Source organism: Myotis myotis, unplaced genomic scaffold (genome assembly GCF_014108235.1).
Source record: "Myotis myotis isolate mMyoMyo1 unplaced genomic scaffold, mMyoMyo1.p scaffold_m19_p_2, whole genome shotgun sequence".
Classification (NCBI taxonomy): domain Eukaryota; kingdom Metazoa; phylum Chordata; class Mammalia; order Chiroptera; family Vespertilionidae; genus Myotis; species Myotis myotis.
Genome location: NW_023416324.1, coordinates 188,610,718 through 188,626,987, shown reverse-complemented (window position 1 = coordinate 188,626,987; position 16,270 = coordinate 188,610,718). Strand labels below are relative to the sequence as shown.

The window sequence follows — 16,270 nt, the reverse complement described above, 5'->3', positions numbered from 1 at the left end:
TGAGAAAAAATAACTTTGTATAATAAAAGAATAATAATTTCTTTTAATCCTAGCATTCTAGTTTGAAGAGTTACATTTCTTCATCCCTTTGAGAGAATAATGGGGCACTTAAACTCAGTCCTCCTCATGACAAAGCAATGCTGGCAATGTGCAGACCTAACTTTGTATCCATAACGTGGAGTAATACTTCCACTTGCATCTTCCTTTTCACTTCTGTCTATAGTCTTTCCAAGCATTTATTATCGCTGAGCTGAGTGACTGACTTCAAATTCCTCCATAAGTGAAAACATAAGAACCAGAATAATAAAATATTACCAACCTAGGAAGGCTTATTTCCACTTCCTCTTCTTGCATCTCAGAAAACCATTTCAAGATTAGATCGGCAGTAATTTGTTTTTCCATGTCTTCTATGTTCACCTCTTCTGCAGGAAGTATAATGATTAAACTGAACTCATCACCTTTATAAGGTAATTCCAAAACCTGGTACTTCATGGAGGATTCAGAAAAATAACCTGCAATAGAGAAAATAAAATATGAAATATACTTGGCAATTCCCAAAGCCATGCTTTCAGTGGTTCTCAACCTTCCTAATGCCGCGACCTTTTAATACAGTTCCTCATGTTGTGGTGACTCCCAACCATAAAATTATTTTCGTTGCTACTTCATAACTATAATTTTGCTACTGTTATGAATCGTAATGTAAATATCTGATATGCAGGATGTATTTTCATTGTTCGCGACCCACAGGTTGAGAACTGCTGCTAGAGGGTGATTCCCCGTATTACCATATTTTGTTCTCAAAAGAGCCTTCATCATTGGAATTTTGACTGTTGCGCCATCTTTCTTAGTGAAATTCATCAGCTCTGTGCCCTCTTTTCTGAATTTTTGTTTCCAATCCCCCTTGAAATAAATGGCGTTCACCAGGATAAGCCGAGTCAGAGGGCCAAATTCCTCCCCTGAAAACATGCCTTTAATTTTTCCTGTAAAGGGAGTGGAAGAAGAGGCAGGAAGAAATATGCAATAGCTTAGTGAAAATGCTTTAATCAAGTTAAAACAAATATTTATTTTGCAGATCACTTGTGAACAGGGTGCTTCTTACCTAAACATAGCAATTTTGAAGATAAAGAGGAGCACTACTAAATATTGTACTTAGAAATAGCTAAAAACAGGATTTCACTGGGAAACATGAGATACAGATCGTCTTAGGCAAATTTGAACTGACCTAGTAATGAACTCTCTTTAGAAAGATTATTTCTGTAATTTGCTTTGCAGACAGAAAGAACAAAACTCAGTATCCCTTCCCGCATGGCTACTGGTATTTTCAAAGTTTATTTCAAGATTTACCAGTAGGTTAATCAGAATTACTAAGTTAATGGTACACTCAACCTTCTACTCTTGCAGCTATTGGAAGAGACAAGTATGGAGCTGCCAGAATGATTTTCTGTCCAAAAAAACAGAAATGAATATTTTAAACTTATGAGACAAAAGCATGATTTGGTGCCATGGAGCTGCCTAGGGATGTGGACACAGCTCACCACACCCATCTCATGTTTTCAACTTATGGTTCCCTAAATGAGGCTTCCCATAAAGAATATAGTAACATCTTACACTATCACAATTTTTATAGCAGAATAAATAAGCAAAGAAACAGACTGTTGTACATTGAGGGCCAGATGTATGCTTGTCACTACACATACAATAATCCTGAAATTTTAATAACATCTTCATTTTAAATGAGACATAGCTTAGAACCTGTTAAAACTTGAACTCAGATGTATAACTTTAAACTTGTGTTCTTTCTACTGTGCCATGTTGTAGACCCTTTGGAAATTTTGCTAAATTTTTAAATTTGTGTTCAATTTAAAATTAAGATTACCATGTTTATAATAGGACTACCAATAATTATTATTAAACATTAACACATCCAATGAAGATGTATTAGTTATTTATAGTATATGTGGGGGTGGAAGCATTTAGGATTGACAGATCTAATATCTGGCCAAAGATATTATTCCTGTTGTCATACTTTAAAAACCTATATTTTAACAAAAATTATGATTAAAATTATCCCATTAAGAATTCCACAAATAGGTGTCTTTTTTTAAAAAAAAAAAAAGTATCTGTGTACTTTTCAAAGCAGCTTACAATTTCTCTCTCGGTTTTACAACTGAGTATTAATTTGAATAGCAGGGAAGAGAAATAAGAGATTTACCCCTCTGGGCTAGTTTAGTAGGAAAATATTCAACCTTTGTTTACTTTAAGATATTAAAACCCATGAATACAATGTCAAATAATGATTTTATGAAAATGGGAAACTTTACCATCTGTTTTGCTTTCTACCCAGGCACTTATTGTCTCTGCACAAGCCTTTGCATTCTGAAAGTCCACCAGTTTTATGGCACTCTGAAAAAATTTCTCGTTGCCATGGAGATACTGTTCTTTCACAGTGAATCCTTCTTGAAGGTAGAGGGCATTGGCAAGATTAAATGTAAATTCTTGTTTTTTCTTTGAGATGGCAGAGAAAAATGATTTCAGTGCAGAAAATTCTTCTCCTAAAAAATAATTACAATGTATACTGACATATTGAAAACATAAAAACAACAGCTTCTCAGCTTTGCTTCTAAGCAATCTGATTCATATAACTACTTTTATGCACCCTTAGGTATAACTAATAATCCTTTCTAATTTAGTATAAATATTTTAAGCATTTCTCTCCTAGAATATGCCTTTCCTAGAGAAATCAGCTCTTAATAGTAAAAAACATAATGTCTGTGTAAAATTAAAATTTGTGTAAAACAAGAATACACATTTAAATAGTCTGAAGGAAATGCTTTATAATCAAATTTAGCTTATTTTTAGTTGTTGGAAATTTATATTTAGAACTTCATTTTTTGCATGATATGTGATATTTATAAAAGGAAAATGCTAATGGATGCTGATGGGGGTATGACAGTGATTAGAATTCTCTTCAATGTTACTTTTATTTCAGCTTAAGAATTACTCCCTTATGAACAACTGTACCTGTCCAAGATTTGAAATTTACTAGGCAACCCATATAATTATCTCTTGAGTTGCATAATGATCAGAATTGCCTATTTCTTCAGGTTCATGAATCTGCATACTTTGGTTTTCTACATGAACAATAAAAACCTTTAATCATCCCAACTATAACTACTAACCAAATGAGTCCATCAGAATCAGCTAAGACTCACCACTGGCTTATTATGTATTTATCGTTGGATCATCCTGACCACAGTATTGTCAGGAAGGTGTATGTGCCTATGAGAGTATTCTGTGGTTTTTGCTCAGTGACTTCCTATTCATTACCAAAGGGTCCCAATATTTTTCATTCCCTTCTGCCTTCATCCTGAAACTCCATCATGTAGTCTGGGAACTGTATTTCAAACCAAAGGCTTATTCAGGGCCTCTGTTATATTTTCAGTTAAATACTGAAAATACCATTTTTATAGTGTTAAAGTTGGATATATATAATTCGTTTCTATTGAAGCAACATAGATAATTTACCATTTTAAGAATGCCCATTGAATAAAGAGATTTAAAAATTATTACTGAGAGGAACTTCTCAGTGTCTACTGGACATAGGCATGTGTGTGTATGTTTGTGTGTATGTGTGTGTGTGTGTGTGTGCATGTAAACCATTTATCAGCCCATAGGGCATCTTTGTGTGAATAGGAACAGATGCCTTTCCTGTGGGGCTATAACCCCGTGGCCTCTTATCTTGTCCAGCCAAGTGGAGGCTACATTTCAGTCCCTACTTGCCTCTCTTTCCTGCTCTCTGGTGTAGGTACTGGCTACACCACCACACAGGGGGCTCTGGAAAGTATATTACATTACATTTCAAACTATAATTCCCCATTTATGAACACAGACATGAAAGATTTTAGATATGAAAACTTCATCTGAAAAATTTGGGTAATTCTCTACAACCCTGGAATTCCTTACATAAAGAAGGGAAAAAAGTTCATCTATTTTCCTTGCTTATGCAGTGATTTCAGATGCAATCATTTCTTGTTATTTGAAGCCAAGCAAAATGTCTCAATAGCCAGGAGGCTACAAAAGAGACTTCCTGAGTGAAGGCATGAGAGCTTCTCTAAAAGAATTAAGGTAAAAAATAAAGTGGCAAAATTTGAAACCAGTCTTCAGGAACTTGTTCTTCATCTTTAAAGGAATGGGGGGGGGTGGCGGGGGAGAGGAGAAGGGAAGAAAAAAATACTTCCAGCTCATTTGTCAGAGCAACTAGATTTATGTCATGTACTTAAGGTCCAAGACTGTGTGACAAACAGTCAGCTGCCCTTTGATAAATCACTGGACTCAGAAGTCAATAAAAATCTGTCACCAAGTAGTACAAGTTTGGAGGAGAATATAAAGTTATCTGCAGTACAAATTTGACTTAATTTACAGTTTAATAACCTCTTTCAGCATAGAAAAAAAAAGAATACATATTCATGGCTCCTAATAAGCTATGAAAACAAGTTTAATTTCCTAAATTAGAGCCACAGAAAACCTACAAGCCATAGGGTGAATATGACTTTTAGTTTGATTGTACCAGACCTCCAGAAAATGTTCTAAACTTTAGTACATGTTTACTTCTCTTGCTATGAAGGGCCCAAAGGCCAATTGTGAATGCAATGTGACAGATCCAAAGATGAAAACAAAGAGGGTTATGGGATTGTAGATTATTTTAGCCAAAAGGGCCATATAAATCATCTCATCCAAAGTCCTATTTTTCTAGGGAGGAATCTAAATTCCAGAGAGATATAGAAACTTGAGAGGTGCCAAGTCCCAAGGTCATTTGATTGCAGAGCTGAGTCAGGAATTCATGCCTACTGTCTGGTTCCATAACGCTCTTGTAATAAAGAAGCACCTTCATATTAGTCTTTGATTAGTAAACAAAATTATTACAGGCAGAGAAAACTGCAGCATTATCAGTGGTTCAGTAAAATGGGGAAGGTAAATTCTGGGCAGATGTCTTGGCAATGGGGGAAAGGAGAACCGAGGACACTGAGAGCCCCCCTGGGGGTGGATGTCCATCTGTAGAATAAGTGGGGTGTTCGTGTGAAACAGATGGCAGCATAAAAAGTGAACTATAGACTGATTCAACAGAGTGCACCTTTTGATAATCACTGGGAATGAAAGGCAGGGCCAGGGCTAAGATGAGTGGATGAGACACTTTCCTTGAGAATAAAATTGAAGGAGATGCCAACAAACTCAATAATTAAGATAAATAATACCTTATTGTAATGTATAGCTTAGAAATTAGTATTGATTTAAATAAATTCATGATGAGCAAAATAATAAAAACTGTAAATAAAGACAGGATCATTATTAGTGATATTTCTTTCTGCCTCAGGTTCCAATATGGCTGTTCCAGGAACTACCTTCCTACGCATCACACTCTTCCCCTGCCCTTAGTGCCATTTTGTTCTTCTTTCTCCAGACCCCATTGACATTGTATATATATAATTGATTTCAGAGACGAAGGGAGAGAGAAAGAGAGATAGGAACATCAATGATGAGAGAGAATCACTGTATGCCCCCTTCTGGGTGTCAAGCTCACAACTGAGGCATGTGCCCTTGACCGGAATCGAACTCAGGACCTTTCAGTCCGCAGGCTGATGCTCTATTCACTGAGCCAAACTGGCTAGGGCCCCCATAAACATTTTATCCACCTTCTTGCACTCTCACTGCTTTCTCCTTAATTCTGTCTCTTTTTTCTTTACTCTTTTTTATTTTTCAAACCTTTACCCTTTGGGGCTGATCTTCCTTTTCTTTTTGCAGCTTTCTTCCATCAGTGCCCCTTAACAAAGCATAACCGAAAATAAGCTTGGTACATCTTATTATATGTGTTAAAATGTTAATGCTTAATTGTCCATCAATATTCTTCCAAAAAATACAGGAATTTTTATTATTGTTCTTATGATCTATAACCTCCCTGAATCATTTCCAGAATTAGTTCTGGGCAAGTTACTTAACATTCCTTTGCCTTAGTGTCCATCAGTGTTATGTCTACCTCTCAAAATAATTGTGAAAATTAAATGAGACCATGTAGATCAAGCATATAAAACAGTGACAGCTAATATATATGCATATATGTGTTTGACAGTGCCATTATTATTACTATAATTATCACATTCACAATCCTGAGTTGTTAGAACATCTGTGTTTCTCTGTAAGATTAAACCCATTTAAAATAATTTAGATTTTTGGAAGCTCTAATTTACTAATTCCTCATGGAATCAACTTTACATATCTTCATAAATGTTCTATTAACCTTCCAAAGCAGTATCATGTGATTCAAATGTTTCTGGGACTGTGTAGTGGGATTTGCTGAAATTAATATAGACAGCCAAGACTAAATCTGAAACGTAGTGGCTTCCTTTTACATTATTCACAAAGGGAAACTCTTGCAATTAACTTGACTCTCACCAAATTCTTTTTTCCTTTGTTTAAAATGATGCAAATAAAACCTTGTAAAGAAGAAAAACAAATTCCTCAATAGAACTGTTCTGTGCTAAGGCAATATACTGAAATTAGTTGTGGTGAATAAAGTCCCAAATCAAAGACCCGGGTGTTTCCTCTAATGTTCATGACATATTATCTGACAGAGATGTAAAAGTTTAAAATTAGAATTATTACAGAAATTGAAAGTACAAGGTAGCCAGGGAAATGGGGTGCCAGCACTAAAAGTTAGGTACACTAATGCAGATAAACCTTTGGGAGACTCCAAAACAACAACCACGCACATGTACAAAGGCCTCTGAAAGCTGTTTTTGTGTATGTATGTTTTTTTCCCAACTTTTCTTTAAAAAGTATTAACCAAAGAAACTTTTAAAATGTATACATTAATGCTTTTTCTTGGTCTCATTTAAGTGCAAAGGTTAAATATTACTTAGAAAACTAATTTTAAAAAGCTAATGAGATAGAGATAAACACAAAGATTTCTGGGTGAGGATGCTCAATGAAGCATTTTTATAGGAGAAGTATTGGAAACAAGCTAATGAAGAAGGGTTGAGTAAGTAATGATATGTCTTTAAGAGGCAATAAAAGACAACAATAAAAAATTATATTCTGAAGCAGTTGCACGCTATGAAAAAATGATCACAACATAGTAAGAGATAATGGAAGAGTATTTATGTGTACACTAGAGGCCCAGTGCATGAATTCGTGCACGGCTAGGGTTCCTCAGCCTAATCAGTGATCGGGGGCAATTGGGGCCGACCAGAGATGTCTTGCCCAGTCCCAATCAGGGCCCATTGGAGCTGGTTGGCTGGGGGGAGGGATCGAAGGAGGTTGGCCGGCTGCAGGAGGTTGGCTGGCCATGGGAGGTTGGCTGTGGGAGCGCACTGACCACCAGGGTACAGCTCCTGCATTGAGTGTCTGCCCCCTGGTGGTCAGTGCATGTCATAGTTACCGTCTGGTCATCTGGTCATAATGGTTGCTTAGGCTTTTATATATATATAGATATACATGTATGGGAGCATATATGAGTATACACAAACACACATATACACAAAACTTATTCCCAGTTAATTAAAGCTATCTAAAATAGGGCAGAATAAAATAACCAGATATACTAGTACTCACAATTTATATCTGTATAGAATTAATTTCTTAATAAATTATTTTTGTAATGTTTTTATTAGGAAAAAATTGTAAATGAATGGGTATTGTTTACATTATAATTGCTCATTTTATTATAAATTTATACTTTTTGCAACATTTTTTATTTGTTAAAGTTATATGACCATGAACTTCTCTCTAATATTTTAAAAATAAATTTGGCCAGATCTCATCTAGTACAAATAATTATATGTAAGAATCTTACCAGTTGAGGTTTCCTGAACTTTTAAAGTTTGTCTTATCTGCTGGTATGCTTTTCCTTTTGCTCCCAGTTGTACCATTCCAAGAATCAAAGTTGTTCCAAGTGGGGAAAATACAATGTTGTCCTTTTGAGATGAACAAACAGCTTGATAAAGATCCACTGCAAATTCAGTATTTCTCTGAACCAAGGGTTTTGAGGCTTGACTTCCAGAAAAAGTCAATAGGAGAGTCCACACGATCTTAATCATTTTGACCTCTGTGCATTAATTCAAAACTTATTAGCTTTCAAAGTAACCAGAGTTTATCATCTCACACTCAAAGAAACTTCCTACCTATTAGAATTTTCTGTCTTATTAGGACAAATTACCCCAAAAGCATTTTACTAAGTATCATCTATTAAGAAGAATAGGCCATGTGCTAATGGTATTTTTCAATATTCCTTTAAGAACCAGTTCGACATATATAGCAGTTTCTTAAAATCAAAAGAAGAATTATGATTCTGGGGCAGTATCAATATAGTAGTACTATTTTGAAATGGATATATGATACACTTTTTCTATATATTCCCATGGTTTTACATAGAATACTTGTAACTCTGACATCAAGGGAACCTTCTGTCCAGACTACTCTATAGATCAAAAACAGAAATGGAATAAAAAAATGAACACACTCCCATGTGGTTTTAGACCTATAATATTAAAAAGTTAATGTATTCTAAATCGATTAAATAATTTGGCTAACTTTTTACAAAAGTAAAAGTTATGGAATTTGTAGAGCAAAATACCCCAAAACCCACATGTAATTTGCCAAAGGGAGAAAAGAAAACTCTGAAAACTATAAACAAAATTATGACCAAATATAAATGGTACATCAATAGAAAAAGAGAGCAATATTTTTTAAAAAATCAAAGAACAATTTGACAAATAACAAAGTAAGAAAGCTGCAATTGAAAACTATAACCAGGTCACAACAACACTAATGACACCTTATTAAAGTGCTCTCCACCAAAATTGCAGAAAATTCAACCCTGAGTACATCTAGAGCAGAGTGAGTTCTTGCAATTTTACCAGAGACTTGGAGGGAAACTGACTCTGAAGGTCTCTTAAATTTTACTAACACTATTTTTTCCCTACAAATAATACATTTGAGTAGCCCGTAATAATTCCTAGTCGAATAGATTACTAGGAAGTAATTTTTATTGGGGGTAAAGATAAAAGCCTTTGGAATACTGTGTTGTTAAACTTAAATAATTGAAGAACTATATTTCTAGAGTGTTTTATAGGCCATCAGGGAGCTCACCATGACCCACAAGTGAGTTAAAAGTCATTAAGATCACTGTTATATATAAAGATTACCAATAGTAAAATATTCTCCAAAACTAAGCTACAGAGTCATTATCCAGATATTTCAAATTATTTTCTAATTTATATAGGTAAATTTTACATGCTTAGGTATAGAATTTGCAAAGAAAAAAGAGCTCTAAGTTCAATCCAAAGAATTGTTAGAAAATAATGTTTCGTTAAACTAAAAATATACATACATATATCCCATCAAGCAAATGCTTTATCAAGGATTAGATTGGTACCTAAGGTTGTTAGTAGTAGTGGAACAATAGTAAAAGCTAACACAAAGTAAATTTCTGCATATCATTTTCTAATATATTCACTATCTCAGAAGATTTCTGTCCAAAATATTAGTTTGTAGATACGTAGTCACAATGTTATCAGTACTTTTAAGTCACCAAGTGGTAATCCATTAGGCACATCTTTATGTTCTTGATTTGTTTTAGAATGATAAACACTATTATGAAGGATGTATTTTTACCCTTATAGTTAAATCAGGAAGTTATCCTTTCATTGTTATTAATAATCTTAATAACTAAAATATACATTCTTTGAGCATCAATTTCTCATAGAAAATTTCTAGGTACTTAGTAAATTATAAGCTCACACAAAATGCTGATTTTAAAAACTGACTTACCTCAGTGGCTTTTGGATCATATCTCATTAGAAATCACAAAGTACTAATGAACTAAACAAACTGACGAATAGTCCTATAAGAATGCAATATTCAAATTTATAGTGACATATTTTAAGGAGAATAAAAGTAATGCATTAACTTGACAAACTTAAATAATATCTACTAAAGTGAATTGAAATACTAGTCTTACCTTATTAAACACTCACAATTAATATTATTGCATATATACTTCATTCAAGAGCTATTTAATTTTATGGTACTTACTCAAAATTTGCTTCTGATCGTTCACGGTTATGTTATGTCTGCTGAGAAACACTAGTACATGGGACACCTGACCGGTCAAGGCCAACTCTATTTATCTTGAATGTTCCTAGATTAATTCCTCTAAAACCAAAGCAGGTGTTCACCACATTTGAATGAAAGGTCTGATATGATCAGGTTAATGATCAATGATAAAATATGCAAGAAATAAGAGAGAAAGCAATACTAGAATTTTAAAAGATCATGATGTTTATATGATTATTTCACTTCTTTTATAATAAGTAGAAGCAGAATTTGGAAGAATGTGCCAGTGCCTATAAATTTGCTAGTAATTAGCTCTTTTTGCTTCTCATAGGAATCCTACATCAGAATACCAATGTATTCCATCATAAATATTTCCAAATACCTATGACAAAAAGAATAAAGCTGAATCAAGTCCAGAATTCAGAGAGACAAATTACTGCTGCATTTAGAGCTCTCAACAATTCATCAAATTATACAATAGAGGAATTTCCTATGGATAGAAGGCCCATTTGAATCCTTAGGGAAAAATTTGGATATTAAAGAAATATAATCTTTATGTTGAACAAAAAGACCAGATTAAGATTATAGATTTACCAAATTACATCAAGATATTACTATTAAACATAAGTAATTTGATAGTTAACATTGGTGTTATATTTACCAGTATGTGCTCTTAACATTTTACATGATTTTTTTCTACAAACAGTTCATTAATAAAAAGTGGATGCGTAATTGAATAGGTTTTGATCTCATTGTTCTAGTTCAAATCAATAACGTCCATGGCAACCAGATATTAAATAAGTGGCCTCTGAGAAGAGGAGTGGAAAATTTGTTTCAGTTACCATTGAACAAATGTTTACTATTGATTACTAAATGTAATATTACTTCTGATAAAGCTATGAAAAGTAAGTAAAATGAATGTATATGCCTTTAAAGGATTTTTTGTAAAAAAAGCTTTTTCAAGGATCCCTTTAACATCTTTCAGTGTCCTGGGGCTATAGCTTAATATCAGGCTTGAGAAGCCTGATGACCGATGTCAGTCATAGTATTTAATTTACTAAAATGTTTACTTGCCCATCTAAGCATCTCAGAATGTTTTCTAAATGTTGGGTTGCTCTCTAATATCACTTACTCTGATGTAAGCAAGCTCATTTGCAGCTTTTAATATAACACTGTTAGAGGTTGTTTTCCAAAATCACAGTTATGCAACATAAGAACACAATCATTCTTCTGTTCTACTCTGCAATTCATAAATAATAAATCCGAATGTCTAAGACTATCATTCAATCAGTGCTTTTCTACCCGTGCAGTGACACCAGCAAACATCCATCACAAGTACACTTGGTTACCAAATTATTGTGTCTACAGTGTTCAGGTCATAATGTGACTTGCCCAGGAACAGGCCATTATTTTTCCTTCCAATGACAGAGACAGACACTCAGTCTTAGTAAGATCATTTAATGAAGTTGTTCTGTAAGGACCTTATGTTAGAGCAGTTCAAGCAGACTGTCCATTTTCCTTTCTTTTAGGGAGTAAAAAGCAGCGGCCATGAATTTCTCCTCCCTGGTTTAAGCTTTTTTAATAAGACAATAAAGATACCACAATTGTCCTTAAAATATTACTGCAAACCTTTAAATATTTTTATAAATCTGTTTCTTCTGTAACTCAATTTTGCACCTAGAGCATTGGGGGAAAAATAATAGGAAGGGGTTACAGGTTCAATCTCATTATCCTTCTAATTAGCATTTAGTAGCATTTTGTAGTTTTTTTAAGTAAACATGTATTTAATTCCAAACTTTAAAAAAAAACACAATCAAGTGTTTTGATTAATAAATAAAGGACTTAAAAGTTAATTTTTTCATTGATTAATTTCAGGTATTTTTTCCCTCTGCCAGTTCGCTCTATGTATATTTTGTGTGATAAGAGGAAAATGTTCTGAAAAGATAACAGGTTAAATTATATTTAGTGTAAATCTTTATATAACAAACAAAATAGCCTACTGAAAAGTATGGGACTCTTTTTATTGATTTTAGAAAGAGGAAGGCAATGAGAGAGAGAGAGAGAGAGAGAGAGAGAGAGAGAGAGAGAGAGAGAGAAAGAGAGAGAGAAACATTGAAAGGTTGCCTCCCCACCGTATGTGTCCTGATTGGGGAATCCTGTGCCCGACAGAGAATCTAGCCTGCAGCCCTTCAATGCACAGGAGGATGCTCCACCAATTGAGCCACCCGAGCCAGGGTTGGCACATCCTATTTTAATGTGACAAGTTCTTTTCACTGTAGAAAAATTAGTCTTAAATAATTAAACCTAAATGTTAATTTCAGAAATAGCATATAAAGTCTTCAGTTCTTTTAACATTTGATAAGTGAGACCCTGCTACCAGCTTAACATAGCTAGATGCTGTAAGCTGTAAAAGAGTAAGACATAATTAAATGTTGTCGTTGCTTTTTCTTTTTGTGTATGTTTTGTTTTTAAGTATTAGAAACAGTAACATTAAAAGATACTTTCATACTTTTCAAAACTCTTTTCTCATTAAATATACTTGTGAGACAGCTCCTCTTCATTCTTTTCATACAAAAAGCACCAAATTGGGGTTTAGAGATACACACAGCTTGGTGCTTTGCACATGCAATCGGCTATAGAGAGATCTATCTATATCAACCACACAATTTCAGACTAATAACTTCAAACAAAGTATTCTCTAGGGGTAGAGAAAGTAAAATATGTCTAGTAAAATAATTTCTAAATTATTCTAGAAAAACTAAGGGGCTCATTCAACCATTGTTTAATAGACCATGACATTTTATGTGCTTTCACTTCAGAAAGATGATGGCAGGAGAAGATGGTTCTATTTATTTGTGTATACCTGGCATCTAAAACAGTTCCTTGCATATGCCTTCAATAATTGGATGGATGGATGGATGGATGGATGGATTGGATGGATGGATGGATGGATGGATGGATGGAAGGGGAAATGAGTCTTTGCAAACTAATTGGTACCCGTATTACATGTCCTTAACATCTCAATATTCCTTTAAATTTCTGGAAATGTGTTTCAATCTTTACTCCACTATATTGTCAGCAATATATGACTCATAAATCATATGCTCAAAATTTGAAATGATGAATTGTCTGATCAAATCTCCCAACCAGTGGAAGAATTCTCTGCAATATGCCTGTGTGTGTTATTCAGCCTCTTTCTGAACATCTCAAAGAATCCTCTGTCCCAAGGCAGCATTTTCATTTTCAAAAAATAATTTACATTGAAATACTTTTAAGTTAACAGGAAAGTGCTGATATAATACAAAGAACTACTATCTCCCACACTTCTCTCTCAGTTTCCCCAATTGACAATTCACCACATGTGTACTCTATCTATATAACTAATTTTTATCTACCCATCCACCTATCTTTATAATATGTTTGTATGTGGATACATATATGCGGTGTGTTGAGTGTATGTGTATAAATATATACATATACACATTATAATTTATATTTTTAACCATTTGAGAGCAAGCTACAAACATAACTTTCTATCACTCCTAAATATTCCATTTTATTGTTTATCTATCTGTCTAAAACTATGAATTCACACTGATATCTGAAACCTCTAATCCCGATTCAAAATCTCAGAGTTCTTTCTAGTTTTCCTCCTTTCACGTTTTGCGATTACTTTCTACAACAGTGTGATATCTAGCGCTCATTATCCTCAATATATTTACTAATTTTATTCATTTATTTATTCAGTTCTCATTTGCTCAATGTAATTACTCTTCCAACCATGCTGGTCATCTCCTCCACTCACCCCCTCAGCCCTCACACCCTTCATCCCCCCCCCCCTCCCTTTGACCCCTTCCACACTCTTGGCTCCAGTAAGCATATTATCCGGTGGGTCTTCTCTAAGCTTCTCCTTCCTTTTACAGCCATCCAGTGTGCCTGCTGCCAGCTACTCTGCACCAAGATGGGAAGTGTCAATGGGAAGAGAATGAGAAAATTTTTCAGGTTTTAACAGGTATTAGGAAGCAATTCTAGAATCTGCCTTCTTAGAATTATGCGCATTAGTTCTACTTCTTCTGTGCACTACAGCTTTGAAATCTTTGAGGATAGCTTGTATCTCCCATGAATACTCTTTCTTAAACTAGACCCCCCCAATTGTTGTTCCTCTTAATATGCTTTCTATGGCCTTAAGCACTCTGAAGACATTCATCACAATTCTTTCACATGTATTATGCTCCTATATTTTCCTTATATGTGACTGTTGCTTAATGAGAAGGAGAGCAACTTACACAAAAGTCACAATGCCTGACTCAGGATGCAATTAATTATAGATGGAATAGACAACTGTCTTCTAAAAACCTTTCCTCTGCCATCCTCTCCACCAAATTAAAACTTGCTCCACTGATGCTGGAAATTCTGTTAGAGTTAATTTCATGACTTTCTAAGTAATGAGAGGTGAGTAAACAGAATGATGAAGGTCAAAAACTATGGTCTCTAGAGTAAAACGGATTTGGGCTCCAATCCCAACTCACCATCAATAATTGGGCACTCTTTTAATGAATACAACTCTCAGATAATAACGTTAAAATAGATATATTTCATATAATTATTGTGGGGTTTAAACACAATAAATTTTTGCAGTTACTGGACAGAGTAGGCCCCTACATGTTGTTAGTTATTTCCTTTATTTTTGTGTGTTATTGCAAAAGTCTTCTTAAAATTCAAATATTTTGGAAAGACACTTTAAAATACAAATATATAGTAATGTTGTGTGAAAGAATTTATTAATTATTCTTACAGGACAGAATAAATAAAGCAGCATAAGAATATTGGTTGCCTGCCCTGGCCATGTGGTTCAGTTGGTAGAAGCATTGTCCCATGGCACTGAAGGGTCATGGGTTCCACTCCTGGTCAGGGCATTTACTGGGTTGGGGTACATAAAGGAGGCAACCAATAAATGTTTCTCTCTCACACTGATGTCTCTCTCTCTCTCTCCTCTCTCTCTCTCTCTCTCTCTCTCTCTCTCTCTCTCTCTCTCTCTCTCTCTCTCTCCCTTTCCCTTTCTCTCTCTGAAATCAATAGAAACATATCCTTGGGTAAGGATTAAAAAAAAAAGAATATTGTTTTCCTGATGGAAGATGCTATTTATAAAGAAAAATAGATCAAAAAGGTAAGGCATTGTGTTTCAGAACCAAATATTGTCTACTTGACCTTCCATACAGAGTGAGTTCTTTATATAACCTCAGAACCCTTCTTTTCTTGAGGCTATACCACTTTGTCTGTACTATGCTACTCACTTTTAGAGTAGAAGTAGAACTTCTGCAGTAATTTCTCAATAACTTCATATAAGAGTGAATATAAATCAATAATAATTAATAGAACAGCTGCTACTGACAAGGTCTTATTTCATTATCAGTATCATTTAAAAAACTCACACACAAAACTAGAAAGTATAAATAAGTGGGCATAGTTTTCTTAGTTAAGTTTATAGCTATTCACTGTGTCAGTATTTTTCATGTTTAATTTGAATGAGGCTTTCGAAAAGAAAAATGACCAAAACATTTGTCTATAGAAGCAACCAAAGGTCAGAATGCTTTGTTCTGAAATTGTACATTTTTTATATAAAAACACTTGAGAATAGGTAGTACCAATTGATACCATCCCCTCTGAGTCCAATCTTTGTTTTATTGGAAATAGAGAGAAAGTCAAAAGTAGTGGGTAAGAATATTGTCTGAAAACAAAACTTTCTGAAGTTGAAATATAAAGCAAAAAAGATGGCATTTTTAAAATTTATTTTCTGCATTTCATACACATATTTCATGTGTCAATGAAATATTTATTTTTCTTTCAGTTATAATTGCTTCTTATTTCTTTTTATATTCACTTCACTACTTGTTTCTTGACATAATTGCTTGGCTCTTCTTTCACGATCCAGAAAGTCTTTGGGAAACAGGTTTTTCTCAACAAATACAGCTTTCAAAGCTAAAAAAATGGTGAAGAAATGATATGTAAATTATATTTGAAAAGGAGCCCAATTAAATGAAATAGTGGGGAGTAAATATTCAAGTTTCACTTTACTTAAAAAGTTGTATGTTTCTAAAGCCTAGAGTTTTATGGGGAAATTTTCTGTTAAGCTTCTGCTATTCCTTTTTTAATTTAAAAGATA

The 16,270-nt window shown here is 34.0% G+C and overlaps 2 protein-coding genes across 2 annotated transcripts in view; both read right to left on the bottom strand.

Moving 5' to 3' along the window:
- Window positions 1-8,098, bottom strand: part of SERPINI2 (serpin family I member 2) — a 31,371-nt gene extending 23,273 nt beyond the window's left edge. Inside the window, exons 1-4 of the mRNA XM_036347491.1 lie at window positions 7,847-8,098; window positions 2,322-2,552; window positions 786-980; window positions 320-512 (exon numbers count right to left, since the gene is read on the bottom strand). Of these exons, the coding sequence (XP_036203384.1) occupies window positions 320-512; window positions 786-980; window positions 2,322-2,552; window positions 7,847-8,090 (863 nt within the window). The 5' untranslated portion in view covers window positions 8,091-8,098. The remainder of the gene's footprint in view (window positions 1-319; window positions 513-785; window positions 981-2,321; window positions 2,553-7,846) is intronic.
- Window positions 8,099-15,955: 7,857 nt separating this feature from the next.
- The window catches only part of WDR49 (WD repeat domain 49), a 142,458-nt gene continuing 142,143 nt past the window's right edge, over window positions 15,956-16,270 (bottom strand). Inside the window, exon 19 of the mRNA XM_036350561.1 lies at window positions 15,956-16,086. Coding sequence (XP_036206454.1) covers window positions 15,956-16,086 — 131 coding nt within the window. The remainder of the gene's footprint in view (window positions 16,087-16,270) is intronic.